Source organism: Limulus polyphemus, unplaced genomic scaffold (assembly GCF_000517525.1).
Source record: "Limulus polyphemus unplaced genomic scaffold, Limulus_polyphemus-2.1.2 Scaffold1704, whole genome shotgun sequence".
Classification (NCBI taxonomy): Eukaryota; Metazoa; Arthropoda; class Merostomata; order Xiphosura; family Limulidae; genus Limulus; species Limulus polyphemus.
In genome coordinates, this window is record NW_013667314.1 from 133,859 (window position 1) to 150,424 (window position 16,566).

A 16,566-nucleotide genomic window follows, 5' to 3' on the forward strand; every position below is an offset into this window, starting at 1 on the left:
TTTGTACATTGATGTACTGCAGAACATGAAATATACATTCAAATGCATAGCTGATCAGTCTTAGTTTTTTTTCTCTAAGTTTGTGTTCAAACAAAAATTTATGTACTTTTCAAGTATGCATTTTAAAACACTAAAATATATTAGTCACTAGAACTGAATGTCCCAAAACTACTATGAGCAACAACTTCACTTAAACACATCTCTCACCTCCTCTTAACTAATGTCTTTTTTGCCATCAAATTGAAATAGAAAAAAATATCTTTCTGTTGGTTATAAATATGTACATCTAATAAGAACACAAGGTTTTGAAAACTGCCTTGAAAGTTATTGATAGATGGGCAAAGCTTCTCTTGTGGGTTGGAGAAATATATTGATACCTTAAGAAATGGAGAAATTAGAATTTTGAAATATGACATTGACATTATTTACATGTTGTATTTACATTAGCTAGACGCTGTAGAAACTATATTATTGAAGTTATACAATCTAGAAAGTGAAAGAATTGAGAGGGCACACATAATGTGAAAACACAAGTGATGATTGAAAATTTTAAATATTTCATTTTAAAAAAAATTAAAACTTGGATAATATAAAAATATGAATTGAAAACTAAGTTTTAATTGACATACACTGATATTAAAATTATGTAAATTTTGAATGTAACTCTGTAAAGTGTTATGACATGCACAGTAAACTGACACTGTACACAGAGGGTTAATTTCCTTTATTACCTCCAGTGCATGACTCGTAACTTGTCATAGAGTATTCTGATTTTCTATGCTGGAATTACACCTTTCATTGTTTTACCAAATGTGGTTGAGCATTACAAGTATCTTTCTTTGAAAAACTAAACTTTTGTGCCTTGCACGCTTTCATAATCACATAGTAGTAGAATTTATCATTGGAAAATCCTGTAAAGTAAACCCCCCAGAAGGGGTCAATTTTAAAATCACTTGCAAATCACCACAATTGCAACAAAATGGTCAGGGCTTTTAACCAATACAGTCACAAGCCATGAGGATGGCTAGAGGCATGGTAATTGAATGTGCAAGTTGTTACAATGAATTGTGAACAATCCTCTGTATATGTAATAAAATCATTTGGTTTCAAGATTCAGACTTAAAATAAGTTAGTTTTCTTAACTATATCAGATTACTTAAAAACTTGCTAGGCTATATTTGTTTTTTTAATGTTGTAAAAAGCAGATACTAGGTTTAATCAACCATAATGGACTAGAAAGCTACAGAATGTAATGGGATGAAAATATTATAACAAAAAAAAAGAAATAAGCTTTGTTTGTAAGAATAGCACATAAAGATTACAATAAAAGTAACTAATTGCCAAAATTGAAACTTATCTTTCAGTTTAGACAGTGTTTTTTTTTTTGCAACTTTTAACTTGGTTCTCATTGTTAACTCATAGCATGAAATAAGTTGTAAATATAGTCATCAGATAATATTGAACTGAGTTCCAAGGTCTGGAAGTAACAAGGAATAATGTTGATATCTAGATTCCAGTTATGTGAAGTATGGACAGCAAATATTGTTCAACAAAATTTAATAAAGTTACCATAGTATGATCAGTGAATCTTAAAAAGAATGGTTCAGCTTAGATCATGACTAAATTTCTCTCAGTGTTAAGCCTGTTTTAAAATATTCTTACAAAGATGGAAAGTGATCATGTAGAATTTGAAATTTAACTGAAATTAAAATTGTGGACTTAGAAAATGCAAACTGGTTGGGTCAAAAACAATTAAGCTGATATGAAAATGTTCTATTTTATTACTTAGATACTTCTGGAAGAATAATTAACTATATGAGCAATGAGATCTTTCTTGTTATCTTTGATAAGTTAATTATTTAGAAAATTATCAAAAAGCGGCATTCAGCAAGATATAGGGTGTATTTAAATGCCTGCTTATCTAATTTAAAACTGAACCAAACCAATCCAAAATAATGTAGATGTAGTAAATGTTATGATCTTTTTATGTAATTAATGTTTTTATAAATCAAGGAGAACCTCATAAGTTAGAGGGTGACTTTTCCCATTATAAAATCTGTTAATAAGAAATGAACCCAGTTTCCTAGTTTTATTATAAATATTAAGTTTTTTTAATATTACCACAATATAAGTATGGTTTTTTGTTGTAAAATGATAGATTTTTGTGTTAAACTCGACATTGCAATGCTTATCCATTTCTGACAATGGTAATTTTTTTTAGAGTGGCTGTGTTTGTGAAGTTTATTTTTGGGTGTTGTACAACTTATGTGCTAGTATCTCTTTGGCTGTCAGTGATGATGTGGGTTTGCATAATCATTTATGATACAAGTCACCCCACACTTGTGTCAGTAGCAGAAGTACAGTAAAGCTCTGGCTCAACTCCAACTGCTACCAAACTTGCTCTCTTTTTGTTATGACAAATGTACTTAGGCTATTTGCCACTGTCATTAATTTTAAACAGCTGATTAGAAGGGAAGGTAACTGGCTGGCAGCAACTACAGCCAAATTCTGCTTTTCTTCTTTCTTGAATTGATCACTAGAGAAGGCATAGTTTATCTTGAATGTACATTTTTCACTTTGCTGTTTATTTGGCAGTATTTTGTTAGTTATGACTGCCAGTTTTTAAATATCTGTTATTGAGCATTATTTTATAGATTTATTCCTCTCTCTCTGTTGGTCAGTCAGCAGTGTATTTTTCTTTAACTTTTAATTTTTTTTCCCCTTAATACTTGTTGTATGCTTTTTATGATGTTCCACTTTTCTTCAGTAGTTAATATAATGGTTTTACTGTAGTAGCTAAAACAATTTTCTTTTATCGTCATAAACCTCTTTAATATGTAATATTGTATTACTTTTTTATTAGCTAATAAAAGTTATTTTTATGCATTTCTTTGATAATATTATAATTTACTCTAGGTTCATCTATGAAACAGAACGGCACAATGGAGTTGCAGAATTATTAGAAATTTTAGGAAGGTAAGTAATCAGTGAACTGCATACAATATCAAGAAAGTTAAAAATGTTTCATCTATATGTTTGTTGTCATGAAGAAGATTGTAAATGCTATTGTTAGTGTTTTTAATATAAAGAATCATTAAACTTGTTCACTAGCATTATTTTTTCACTTTTATTTATTTTAACAAAATTATAATTTATTTAATTGATGTCTGGTGAAAGTTATTTTAAACTGAAAAGGTTAAATAACCTTTAGTTATAAAAAGAAAAAAGACAACAGTCTTATCATTAAACTGCAGGAAATTATTTTGTATCTACATGCATGTTAAGAGTAAAAAGTATTTGCTTTGCTATTCTAGTATCATCAATGGATTTGCTCTACCACTCAAAGAAGAACACAAGGTGTTTCTGTTAAAAGTAATAATGCCACTTCATAAAGTGAAGTCTCTTGGTGTGTATCATCCCCAGTTAGCTTACTGTGTTGTACAGTTTTTGGAAAAAGATGCAAGCCTCACAGAGCCAGTGAGTAGTAATTGTATGTCTAATACCTGCTTGGTGTAGGTGTAGCTTGGAAGTCTTGTTCTGTGCACTTATGTATAATACTGAACCACGAAATTTTTTTATAGTTTATGATTTGTTTCAGTTATTTGTTTACTGACACAAAATTTCAATTACTTTTCCGTAAAAAAAACTTTTGTTAACAATTTACTCTGAAAAACCTTGAGTAATAATTTTTATATTCATGCCACCATAAATAATTATTTTAAGGTGAAGTTGATTTGTTCCAATTCTGGTAGTAATTAGACTTTATACTGGTACAACCTATTTAATATATAGATGTAAACTATTTTCATGATCTTACAAAGTTTGACCAGACTGTTATTTTCCTTCTTAAGAAACATCAGAATTTAAGATTAGTAATCCATAAAGTAAATTGAAAGCTTGAGACCCTGCTTCTGTTTAAAGTGATTTATTTTCTGAAGACATTTGTATTTTATATTAATTTTTTGTATCTTATAATCCATAGATTGACACAATCTTCTTCTTACTTCATTAATATTTGGCACAACTATCTCAAAAACTTACACACATTTTTTTATAGTTAAAATATCACATCAAAATTTGTATCGTCAAATGAGAAACCGTTGAACAGAGATCTTATTAAAATTACATGTAAGTTTTTAGTTACAAAATAGTCTTAGTTCTATTGTTTCATAGCTGGCTTAATAACCATTCAACATGGTAGTTCTGTTATTGCTACCCTTTTACATTTCACGAAGGAGTTAGTAACCTTTTAAAGTATTATAACATTTAGTTCTGTCTTTATTGATCTACAGTTTCTGAGATAGTTCAGAAACCAGTGATGATAGTTCCTTTGTTATTGTTGAACTGTCTGCATTATCATAAATATTATTATAAATTATTCAAGAAACTGCTTTTGTATACAGTGAATTTTTGTATTTATCTGAAACTCAAGCTTATGAATTGTTTACAGGTAATAAAAAGTTTGTTGAAGTTCTGGCCTAAAGTTCACAGCCCAAAAGAAGTAAGTTTGTTTTTAAAGCTTATTGGTTTGTAAAGTTACTTACTGGGTTTTGTGAAAACATCATATTGTTTTGTGTCTTGTAATTGTTTTTTAACATTTATTTTAAATAGTTTAATAACACAACTCATGTACATTATCAAACAAGCTGTCAACACTGAAGATATTTGTATGTTGTGGATCTTAAACAATGACACACTTCTTTTATTTTGTTTTATTTCTCATAATATAATTTGCATGAAAACCATTGATCTTACAATTTTACATACAAAAGTTAAAATAAAAGATCATTTACATGTTGTCTTTTCCTTAACTGAATAAATTTTTGCTCATAACAAAGCTCTGACTACAAATGTAATAAACTTGTAATATTTTGTTTACAATAATTTGTATTTATTTTAAAAATAAGATTGTAGATCAGGTCATTGGTATTCCTTATTGTTGCCAATTGCTCTACTAATTAAAAAATTTACTTATTCTATTCAGGGTTCATACAGGTCCTTGAATTTTGACTTACAGTTTCAACTCCTTGAATTTTTGTGCTGAACAGCATTTATCTTAAAAAAATACAAATTCTTAAATATCTAATTAATTCAATGTAAAGATGCCTCGGTTCTAATACCTGAACATCGTTTGTTGCATCTTCTTTAATCCTCTCGCAACAGGTAGGTCAAGGTGCACATGTCACAACATTTTTTAGAAATACAACCAAAATTTAATTAAACTACTTTATTATCATTGAATATGAATGAACTCGGCATCAAAACAAAGTTAATAAGTCAAATTTTAATATTTTATAGGTAATTTTATAAGGTAATATTAAAAAAAAAATTCCTCAATTTTCCCAAGTATGAGAATTGTGATATTTGCTCTCTGGGCTTTCCTTCTTCACTAATATATTTACCACCCTCCGAGAATTATGGAATTTAATGTAAATTACTCATTACAATTTATATATTACTCAGGCAAAGCATAATTTTAATAGACAACTCTCTGTACAGAAAACAATGTAAGATAATACACCATTTGATAGTTTAAAACTTTGGCTTTCTATTGGTTATAAGTAATACAGTACAAAATGTCATAAAGAACTATTGTCAATTTGTGAAAGAGAGTGTGGCCAGAGGGGTCACAATAACAATATTATAATGAGTAATTTATATTAAATTCCATACTTCTAGAAGGGACATGTTCCCTTTGACCTGCCAGTAGCGAGAGGGTTAAAAGCTATAGTACGGAAACACTAAAGGTCAATTTGGGGTCACGAACTTGGCCGAATCGACCAAGCCTTTAGCGAGAAATTTAAAAGATGAGAAAAAAATTTAAACTTATACAGATAGTTATAGACTTCTTATTATTGAACAAGTAGGGTAAACTAGGGCCCTTGAAATTTGTTATGAAGGTTTGTGACAGTCCTCAAATTTTGTACATGTAAGGTTGTATGAACTCTGCACTATTATGAAAAGAAATTTGTAAAAATTTTATTCACAGATGTATAGTTTTAGATATGTAGATGTTCTTACTATCAATCATTTTATCCAATGCACTGCATAATCTCTACAATCAAGTGACTGAACAGTTGTTTTTAGAATTACATCAGAATTAAAGATGAAGTATACATATATACATAAAGTAGATTAACAAAAGCATAAGACTATTTTGTGTTATTTATCAAACGAAGATGTTCAACTTCACATTGTATATAGATTTTTTCAAGCATTTTTACGTTAAATTTATTTTGAGGAATTACACTTAGAGGAAAGTACCATTTCTAACACTTAAGTACATTTTTTGTAATTTTACATTTCAGTTAAAAATAATTGTGCAAAAATAAATATGTTTGCTAAAAAGTGTGTATTTCTCTTAACTAATTTACTGATTTTACCTTCTAATATATATAAATATATGACCAAAGGTGTTATTTATTCCATACTTTATAGTTATCAAGAAATGTATACTGATTCATGCTATTTCCTAAGCAGTGTTAAAATGCTGTGTTATGGAATTAAAGAAAGTGGTTGTACTAACGGTACTTATTAAAACTACTGTACTGTTTTATAACTAATTACCTATAATATTAGTATGTGCTTTCAGTTGTTTAATCTTGTGAAATCTACATAAAACGTTTTTCTTCTATATTAAAGTGGTTTGCTTTATAAGTGTTCTTTTCCAATGGTCTAGTTTCATATTCTTTTTTATTTATTCTCCTCTTTAATTCAACATCATTTTCTGTCCTTTCCACTGATTATTCCTCTCTTTTAATTTAACCAAATTTTGTTCAGTTTCTTTCAAACATATATATGTTTCTTATAATTTCTGTTAACCCTAACTCATAGCTAGACTAATCACTTTAAATTAATGTTTTTTATTCATCTTCTTTTTTCTGCCAGTCTATTCCCCTTTTTAATATACTCTTATAGTTTCTTCTTCTCTACATCCACTTGTTCTAAAAAGGGTTCATAGGCAACTTCCTCAATCTGCTGTAGCAGGTGATTGATTGATTGATAACAGACACTAGGATGTTGTGGGCTAGAGTACCTGGCTTTGTCCATCTAATTGTTTATACATCATATTTTTATAACATTACTTTTCATACATTTAATATTTTAATATTTTTGTTTTAAAATTCATATTTGAACGGTGTAGTAATTTTTTAATATAACCCAAGCTTCAACTTGCTCTGTGAAGTTTAAGTTACTAAGCAAGGGCATAAACATTTTGCCAGAGGCTAAAAGTGTCTTAACTGATGATACTGTTATATTGCTCTTGGGCACCTGTTGACATGTGTTGAGATGAATAATAAATGGGAAAGGAAAGTAAAACATTTAAAATAAACTATAAGTGAAAAGGTAAAGGCATGAAATCAAGCATATAACCCAAAGAAGATATTTTAAGATTGTTTGATGAAGAGTTAAAAGGTATCACATATTTCATTGCACTTTTAATTGATGTTAATAGCTACAGTTAGTGATATGGTAGAGAAAATGGAAAGTAAGATATAAACATTTACCTTAAAAAAAACTTTTGATGTTCATTTAGGAGGTTCTAGAAGTTATGTAAATAAAATTTGAAAACCACTTTAAATAAAAAAAAGTATTTTTATACTTAACATGAAAATCGCCTTGTATATGAGCTATTCAGAATCTGAGTGCAAATAACTACAATAAATAATGGATTTTTAGTATAAATAATAGAAAAAATCAAAATTAAAAATTTTATTATAAGAATTATGTTACATCTTTGCTATATAAGACAAAGGATTAAGAGAAAATTGGATAATTATTTTAGTGATCAAGGTTGAATATGAGAAGAAGGATTTGGAGTAGGATGGTAATAGAAAATGGGATAGCCTAGATGGGCCAAATGATCACTGTTATCTCTGACAATTTAATAAAAGTCGACTAATATGCATGCTGATAATTTTGTTAGATTTTAAACAATGCATTAGAAAGATTTTTGTGTAAGAAATTTTTTACTCCCATCACACACACACACACACACACACATATAATAGTATTGAATAACCTAAATATTTCCTATTATGTGTACATTATAGCTTAAAAGAAAATAAGATTTGTTTTACAAGAGGAAAAGAAATATATCTTAAACTATGTAATACAAGTTTTTTTATACAGTGTAATAACTTTTCACATTATACCTTCATTTGGTATTGAAACAACTGTTGTATCTCCTTAATTGATCAACATGTTCTTAATATAATCTTTAAAATGATTAAATATTAAGCCAAACTTAATTTTTGTTTATTTGGCAGATATATGATTTTTTGTAAGCTAGGTGTAACCTATGAACTTAAGTTTGCTTTTTTCTTGTATAAGTAAATAAAGTAGAAATTGCTCATATAACTTGTAAATTTTGTCTTGTTATAACTTCATCAAATAAAAATAAGTGGCTGGATGGAGGCTATAAACTGATCTTATTTATTATATATTATAACACTATATTATTATCATAACTCTAGGTTATAATCAAGTTTTTTTTGTTTTTTTTTAATTAGGACAAATTTAAGCAAAAGAGAGAATTTATAATTTTAAATACCGTAATCTTAAATGTTTGTTACACCAGATGTTCTTGTTTTTAGGTAATGTTTCTAAGTGAATTAGAAGAAATATTGGATGTGATAGAGCCAGCAGAATTCACTAAAGTTATGGTTCCATTGTTTAGACAAATTGCTAAATGTGTGTCTTCCTCACATTTTCAGGTTAGTTTATTAACATTGTTGTGGATGGTAACTACTGTATATGTAGCATTGTAGTTAACAACGTTTAGGATGGGAAGCTGAGATAAAATTTAATCAATAGCTGATAAATATATTGTTGATTTATTAACATATATTACCACTAGAAATGAGTTGGTTAATGATTATTCTGGGGACATACTCTTTAAAGTTGTCCATAAACCAAAAATAAGCATTACATTGGCTTTATGTTGGTATAAATAATGTTGAGATAAATAACTGTTAAAATTAAACAACAAACATGGGATCCAAACCACCATATTTGCATTTGGCTAGTAGGCTTAAATTTCAGTATGTTGCCTAGATGTTAAACTTTTCTGACAAATTAGGAAGCTTCAAAGCTGACTAATATGTGTTATATTTTGTATTCTTATAGAAAGGATAATTCAAAATTTTCAGTTATATCAAATTGCTTTGTCTAAGTTTTTCTGCCTCTGGTTCTGTTGTGTAAAATATTGCATGTTCAAGATGAAAAACTTGCCAACAATTTGTGTAGGATAATTTTGGTAGTGATATAACTGACAGACAGTTGACTGTATCTACAGGCTGAGGCAATGCTGCACATCTGTAAGGAATTATGAAACTTGTCATTTTAATAGTTGCAGGCTGTTCACATAGGCACTCACATGAAGTACACAATTCAAATACTATTGACGGAAATACTTGAAACACAGTTTATTAATACTGTGTGATTGATTTGATGTGTTGCCTTAAAGTGTTGGGCAAATATATATTTGAATAATCACATAATCTTTAAATGATGACTAGTGAAAGTTGTCTTTGTGATTAGCTTGGTAGAAGACTAAACCACTATTTTGACAATGTTTAAGAATAGTTAATATCATTAAGGGTCCAAATTATTTAAATTTTCATTGTATGTTATGAATAATTCTTCCAGATCGTCTGATAAATGATAGTTCTTGTAACTCTTTTTTTGAAAATAAACATTCACAGCAAATGTCACTGAAGCTTATACTTTAACCCTTTCTAGACCATAGAGCAGCTTTCTTGTGTGGGGTGCACATTTGTGTATCAAATTTCATTATTAAAGTAAAAAAAGAGAAGTTCTAAGTAATTCAACAATTTATTACTCTGTCATATTTTAGATATTGTATTTTATAATTTGCAACATTTATTTAATGATAGAAAATTAAAAAATGTTTCACTATTGATTTCTGCTCATATTCTAGGGGGTATTGCCTGTAAACAATGCACTTATTGATTTTTGAAATATTTTTTTCCCTATCCCAAGTATAGGTTTTTGTTTGCTTACAAACTCTCATCCATGTTTTACTTCTCATGTGACTTTCCTTTTCTGTCTGTGATTTTTATTTCTTCAACTGTGTGGCCAGTCTTTTGTGATGTTACAACAGGTTGGTTAGACAATACCTGGTGAATCTTAGTTGTGAAAGCAGATAGAAACAAAGGCTAAAAATTGTTGGACAGAAAAGATTCTTACCTGTCTATGTCAGTCTAAAGGAAATATAGTGGTATGAGCAGTAATGTACTGTTTTGTGAGAAAAAGACTGACAAAGGTTCCCATACAAGTGAACACTAGATTCTAATACAAAGTTTACAACACTTAGGAACAAGCCACAAACTTGAGTTTTTATATAGTTTCATTTCATGTTATTTTTGTTTGTAATAATCTTTTTGGGTTGTATTATGTCTGTTTGAAGTATGATTCTGTGAGAAGATATCAGGTAAGAATATTTAGGGCCATTGAGTAGGTAAACTAGATCTGTGGCATTAGATTATTGAGATTACACAAAACAACACATACAATAACTAATTAGTTATTGACAGCAAATGATAATTATAAGAGAGAAATTTAGCATGACCAAAATTATAGTTGGAAACATTTTATATAGATCTAGTATTTTTCCTAACACTGTCTTACTATCTTCAATGTAGTTTTAATTTCCCCCTATATGGAAATATATATTGTGAAAGAATGTGGAAAGCATTATTTTTATGTATTAAAAATGTACAAAAGAATCTATGAATTTGGAAAACATACAAAATACCAGTTATTAGTATATATTACATATTGAAGTAATTTATGCATGAATATATCATTTAAAAAACAAGTTGTCATACAAAGTGCATATTCCATATGAAAAGAATACACAAATAACATTATTCTAAGTTGAAACGAAAGAAAAACATTACTTCTGACAAAATGAAAAACCACAGTATAAGTATCAGAAATATTGTTACACCAAAAAAAAAAAGTAAATAAAGAAAATGTGTATCTTACACAAAAACTGTTTTATACTGATGATGATATAGTTGAGATAATAAAAGGTAGACAAAGGAAGTTCGAAGTACAGACCTTTACATTTTGTTAATACATTCTAATAAAAACAACAACATCTAATGAGTAATTTATTTTTTTCTGATGAGCTGGACCAAGGTGAAAGTTATAAACCAGTTATTATAATAAAACCTTACTTCTTGTGAGGGTATGCCAAGTATGATGCTCTTCAAAATGCCTCTTGAAAAGATACACATCACAAAGACTACATTTAATTTTTGCTTTATTTTTAGAGTGGTTCATTCAGCACAGATAGCCCATTGTGTAGCTTTGTGCTTGATTACAAACAAACAAACATTATTTATTACATTGGGAAAAAATGAGGAAAACTTGTATGCTACTTTTAATATTTATTACAATCGAAATGGGTTATACCTAAAAAAGTAAAAGAAGTAGCTTACCTTATGTGACTTTGTCCTCTGCCTAAAAGTGTTGGTCAAGCAAGGATGTTTTGAGGTGTTGATAACATTTTACAGGATTGAAATGCTATTTTGATGAGATGAGCTGATTGGTGCTAAACAGGAGTTCTTTAAGAATTTTATTCTGGTATTGAACAAAAGATCTTGCGCAGAAGATAGATCTTAAATACTGTTTTACGTACCTCTTATTTTGAATCTGAAATAGGCAAATTAAGAAGATTGTGTTAAAAATAGATCAGCAGTTTGTGATTTTAATTACAAATTTTAGGCCCATTAGTTTGTAATGCTTTGCCATTTTTACACATTTAAACCAAATTTATTTTAAGTTTTCTTGGAATATCTCGGAACCTCCTGTAATGGGGAACTAATAAAAAAGTTTTATTTTTGTCATATTTATAGTTGCTCTTGTATGAACAGATGAGAAATGTGCTGTTACTACAGGCATAAAAATTACTTTATTGAAAAAATGGCTATTGGATACATCTACAATATGTACAAAATGTCCTGCACACATTAAAAAGAAACTAAGTGGAAGGGGTTATTTTTTGTTTCACAATGAAATTTCATAAAAATTCACAATCTAAAGAAATTATACAAATACAAAACTATATATATATATATATATTTTATTTTTTTTCAAACACGAAACAAGATATTATGTAGAAAGTATTTATCAAATTTCATGCAATTTGGTAAGGCATTTTAAGTGTAAGAACAAAAAGAACAGGACATCAGTAACACTCTACCAGTCCAGAAAAGAGTTAATAGATTCAACCAACTTAATATAGGAATTAAAGAAACACATGAAAACAAACAAGTTAGGTTAGTGTCATACGACAAGAAAGTTTATCAGACATACTTGAAAGTACAAATGGTGTTAAACAACTTTGCAGTCTGTCTAGATTACCTTTATTTTTTATGTGAACGATTTACTGTAATTGTTATTATCTGTGAACAATGTTCTATATATTTTATAAAACTCTGTAAATTGTATAATGTGTAAATGATACATTTAATAGTTATGGTTTCTACAAATATATGGGTTACAGCATATAGTTATGTTAATAATTGTAATCTATGATAAGAATTGTTGTATTCCCAAAAGAGAATGTATTTAGAAAATTAAAATTGTTTATTTAGCAAGGTTTTAGACTGAAGTTAACTACATACAAGTATAAAAATTCTTTATAAATACTTGGATGCACTATTATTGAATAGTAGGATAGAAATATGGGGAGACCATAATGGGCCAAATATGGTAAGGGTTCATACAAAGTTGCATCAAGTATTCCAGTACTTAAGAATGTGATAAAAATTAAAAAAAACAATAAAGAAATGAACATGAAAATATTAGTTAAAATTTCTGTTAATTTCATGATAAACAAAATTGTCAAAACAATGTTATTCTAGGAATGTATAGAATTAAGTAATGATGTAAGTTATTGGATTTAAAAATAAGTGTTTAAACATAGTTTTGGAATAGTATAGAAAAATGAGAAAAACAAATTCTAAGGAATGTGTGAACAAATTTAGATTGTGAATTACGAGAATGGTGGGGAAAAGCTAAGGAACAATCAACGTTAAACTTGCATCAGAATCTTATAAAGAGCTTAATAATTGAAGAATATTTATTAATAGAAGAATGTATACTATTTAATATTGTGACTACCAGATTGTGAATTTGAAATTTACAGGAGTGATAAAGGTAGAATGTAAGGATCAGAAAAAAAGAAGATAGAATTCCTAAAATATGTTTTGGGGTTGAGAAAATATTTAATTTTGTTCAATGTTTAACTCTATATACATGTGTATTTGAGGTAGTCTTATTTCAAGATGGGATCGTTGGATTTTTTGTTTCCACATCAATTTGTGTGACTTTTTTTTATGTCTTTTGGCTAAATGGAGTGAGACGTTCAGAATTTATTAAGATATAATACATTAATTAGTGATAATGCTTGTGATATTCTTCTACAGGACTGTAATTTTTTGCATAATTAAGTTTCAGTGGTAATACTTTTTTCATTCTGTCATGGTATTACAACAATGTTCATATTGAGAATGCATTATTTGGACATAAAATCTAAATAATATCACAGACATTTTTGATAGTGCAGAAAAGTGGACTTTAATTTAAAGATTCCAGTCAATCAGTCATGATATCACACATATTCATCGTGTTTTTTGGTTCGCATTCAAAATTTTATTGAACAACTATATCATGAACTTGTGTCAACAAGTGTGGTATCAAACTGTATATTATAATTCAAATTTTAGTACTATGCATCAGTCATTATGTTTCATTGATGGTGCAATGTTTGAACAGAAATTTGGACAGTAGATTAGAGATTTCAAACTACATATGTAAAATTGTCACACACACACACATTCTTATTGTTAGTGAAGTATTTGAACAGAAAGTTCGGCTAGTTTAGGAATTTGAAACTGTGTAACAAAGTGTCACATACATTCTTATTGATGGTGCAATGTTTGAAAAGAAAATTGGGCTCTAGTTTAGAGATTTCAAACTATATATGTAAAATTGTCACACACACATTCTTATTGTTAGTGAAGTATTTGAACAGAAAGTTCGGCTAGTTTAGGAATTTGAAACTGTGTAACAAAGTGTCACATACATTCTTATTGATGGTGCAATGTTTGAAAAGAAAATTGGGCTCTAGTTTAGAGATTTCAATGAATGTATCAGGATGTCACATACATATTCTTATTTTATTGATGATAATGGGTAGGCAAACAATGATTCATAAACAGAAGAAATAATTTTATTGATGGCAGAACATACTACATGTTTCGACAGAACATTGGTCTGTCTTCTTCAGGTATGTTCTATTAAAACATTTAGTATATTCCACCATCAATAAAATTCTTCCTTATGTTTATAAATCATTGTTTTTTCCTATTCTTATATTAGCATAATAAGTATCCTTGCTTAAGTACGTACTGATGGACTAGTTTAGAGATTTTAAACAATGTATCAAAATATTATACACATATTCTTATTGATAGTGCAGTGTTTGAACAGAAAATTGAACTTAAGTTTAGAGACTTTGGTGATTGTATGAAGATGTCATATACATATTCTTATTGATGGTGTGTTTAAACAGAAAAATGGACTCTAGTATAGAGGTTTTAATTCATATATTGTGATATCACAGGTATAATGTTATTGACTGAGCCATTTTTGAATAAAAAAGTTGGCTGGTGTTAAAAGTTTTCAACCCATTGAAATCATATCACAGTCATTTTTTGATAGTGCAGAAAAGTGGGCTTTAGATTAACAATTCCAGTCAGTCTATCATGATATTACAAACAAACCTTTATTGACTTCCATGTTTGTACATAGGATGAGCTTGAATTTCAACTCTGATCAGTTGATCATAGTATAGAACATATTTCCATATACAGTCGAATTTTTGATGAAAGTATGCAATATGCAAGATATCAGTTTTTTTTATTAACACTAATTTACATGAGTCTGCTATTGTGTGAGATAGATAATAAAATACATAAAAAAGGCTAAAGTGGTCTAACAGGTAGATCCTTTTCTTGTTTTATTGTTAAATGTTGACCTAAAGTTGAACATTTATAAATGTCAGCCTTCATTTCACTGCAGAGTAAGTGTTTGAAATTTCAGAAAGACATGAAATATTTCCACTTTGTTTTTGTATTTATTCATAACCTGAAAAAAAAATAGAAACTACTTGAAATGTAAATTAACTCTTTCCCTACATACTTGGTCAAATCGATGTAGAAATTGACCTTTATAGTTTCCATACTATAACTTCTAATATGTTTTGTATATCTTCACGATATTTCACAAGCTTTCAGTAAGCATTAACCCTTTCCAGATGGATCATGAGTTAAAGGCCATGTCATCGCGTTTTTTGGCTCACATTCAAAATTTTATTGAACAACTATATCATGAACTTGTGTCAACAAGTTTGGTATCAAACTGTATATTATAATTCAAATTTTAGTACTATGCATCAGTCAATTTCATAATTTAAAAGAAGTATCAAAAAAACACAGTTAACCCCATTGCCACAGGTATCCTTTACTGTGCATGACTACTTTTGTTTGTTATACCAATTAGAATAGCATAAAATCTTAGCTAATAATCCATATTTTAATAGTATACAAGTTTTAAGTTCTTAATTCTACAAGACAATATAAAATAAACCTGAATTTCCACTAGTGTGACCCACGTGACACATTTTCTCTTAGCATGTCATCATCCCTATTTTATCCACTATCTCTCGAAAAAGTATGAAATTTAATGTAAATTACTATCAATAAAATTCTTATTGCTCAAACAAACCATAATTTTTATAGCCTTCAATTTTGTTTGATCACAGAGCTATTGATTAAAAATCAGACCTCTCCTGTCACTTCCTCTTTTCAGAATTTTTAATAGTTCTCTTTTACATTTCATTATATATATTACCTGTAACCAATAGAAAGTGAAGGTTTTCATCTATTAAATGACGTATTGTATAATGTTATGTTCTGAACAGTTAGATGTCAATTTCAATCAGAGTACCAACATTATTCCTGTGGGAAATTAATAACTAGCTTGGATGAATTTTTAATGGCTCTTGTTGCATAGTCAGAAAGCCAGGAAAATTTGAGAGGTAAGGGAATTTGTCTACTTTTTGCATGTTATTAGTCCATATTCTTTGGTGCATTATTTAATTAAATAAAAATTAAGTGCATTACTATCTATAGTAATTGAAAGCTCAGAATGTCACCCTAGTGGCCTTCTCAGCCATTTTAAATTGTTAGGATGCCATCTTGTTCAAGGAGGTAGGTTGTGTCTTTAGCTTTTCTTGAAATTTCATATATTTTTAGGTCGAAATACTGCTTAGTAACTAAGCTTGATAAATTATAGTGGAATTATTTCATTTCATCTTATCCACATGCAAAATTTTAAAAGGTTTAGCAACTTATGTCAAGCAGCAACCCAAGTACAAAGGTCATAACTGGAAGAGATAATTGTTTGCTGTACTTCTTTATTTACTGTTCTATATTTTAATAAAAATAAGTTTAAGAACTTATTTCT

General features: G+C 28.5%; 1 protein-coding gene across 8 annotated transcripts in view; it reads left to right on the forward strand.

Annotated features, from left to right (window-relative positions):
* Window positions 1-16,566, forward strand: part of LOC106464631 (serine/threonine-protein phosphatase 2A 56 kDa regulatory subunit gamma isoform-like) — a 109,998-nt gene that overhangs the window by 42,694 nt on the left and 50,738 nt on the right. For all 8 annotated transcript variants that reach the window (XM_022392369.1, XM_013924786.2, XM_022392374.1 and 5 more), the window contains 4 exons: window positions 2,917-2,976; window positions 3,315-3,477; window positions 4,451-4,501; window positions 8,598-8,717. In XM_022392369.1, coding sequence (XP_022248077.1) covers window positions 2,917-2,976; window positions 3,315-3,477; window positions 4,451-4,501; window positions 8,598-8,717 — 394 coding nt within the window. The remainder of the gene's footprint in view (window positions 1-2,916; window positions 2,977-3,314; window positions 3,478-4,450; window positions 4,502-8,597; window positions 8,718-16,566) is intronic.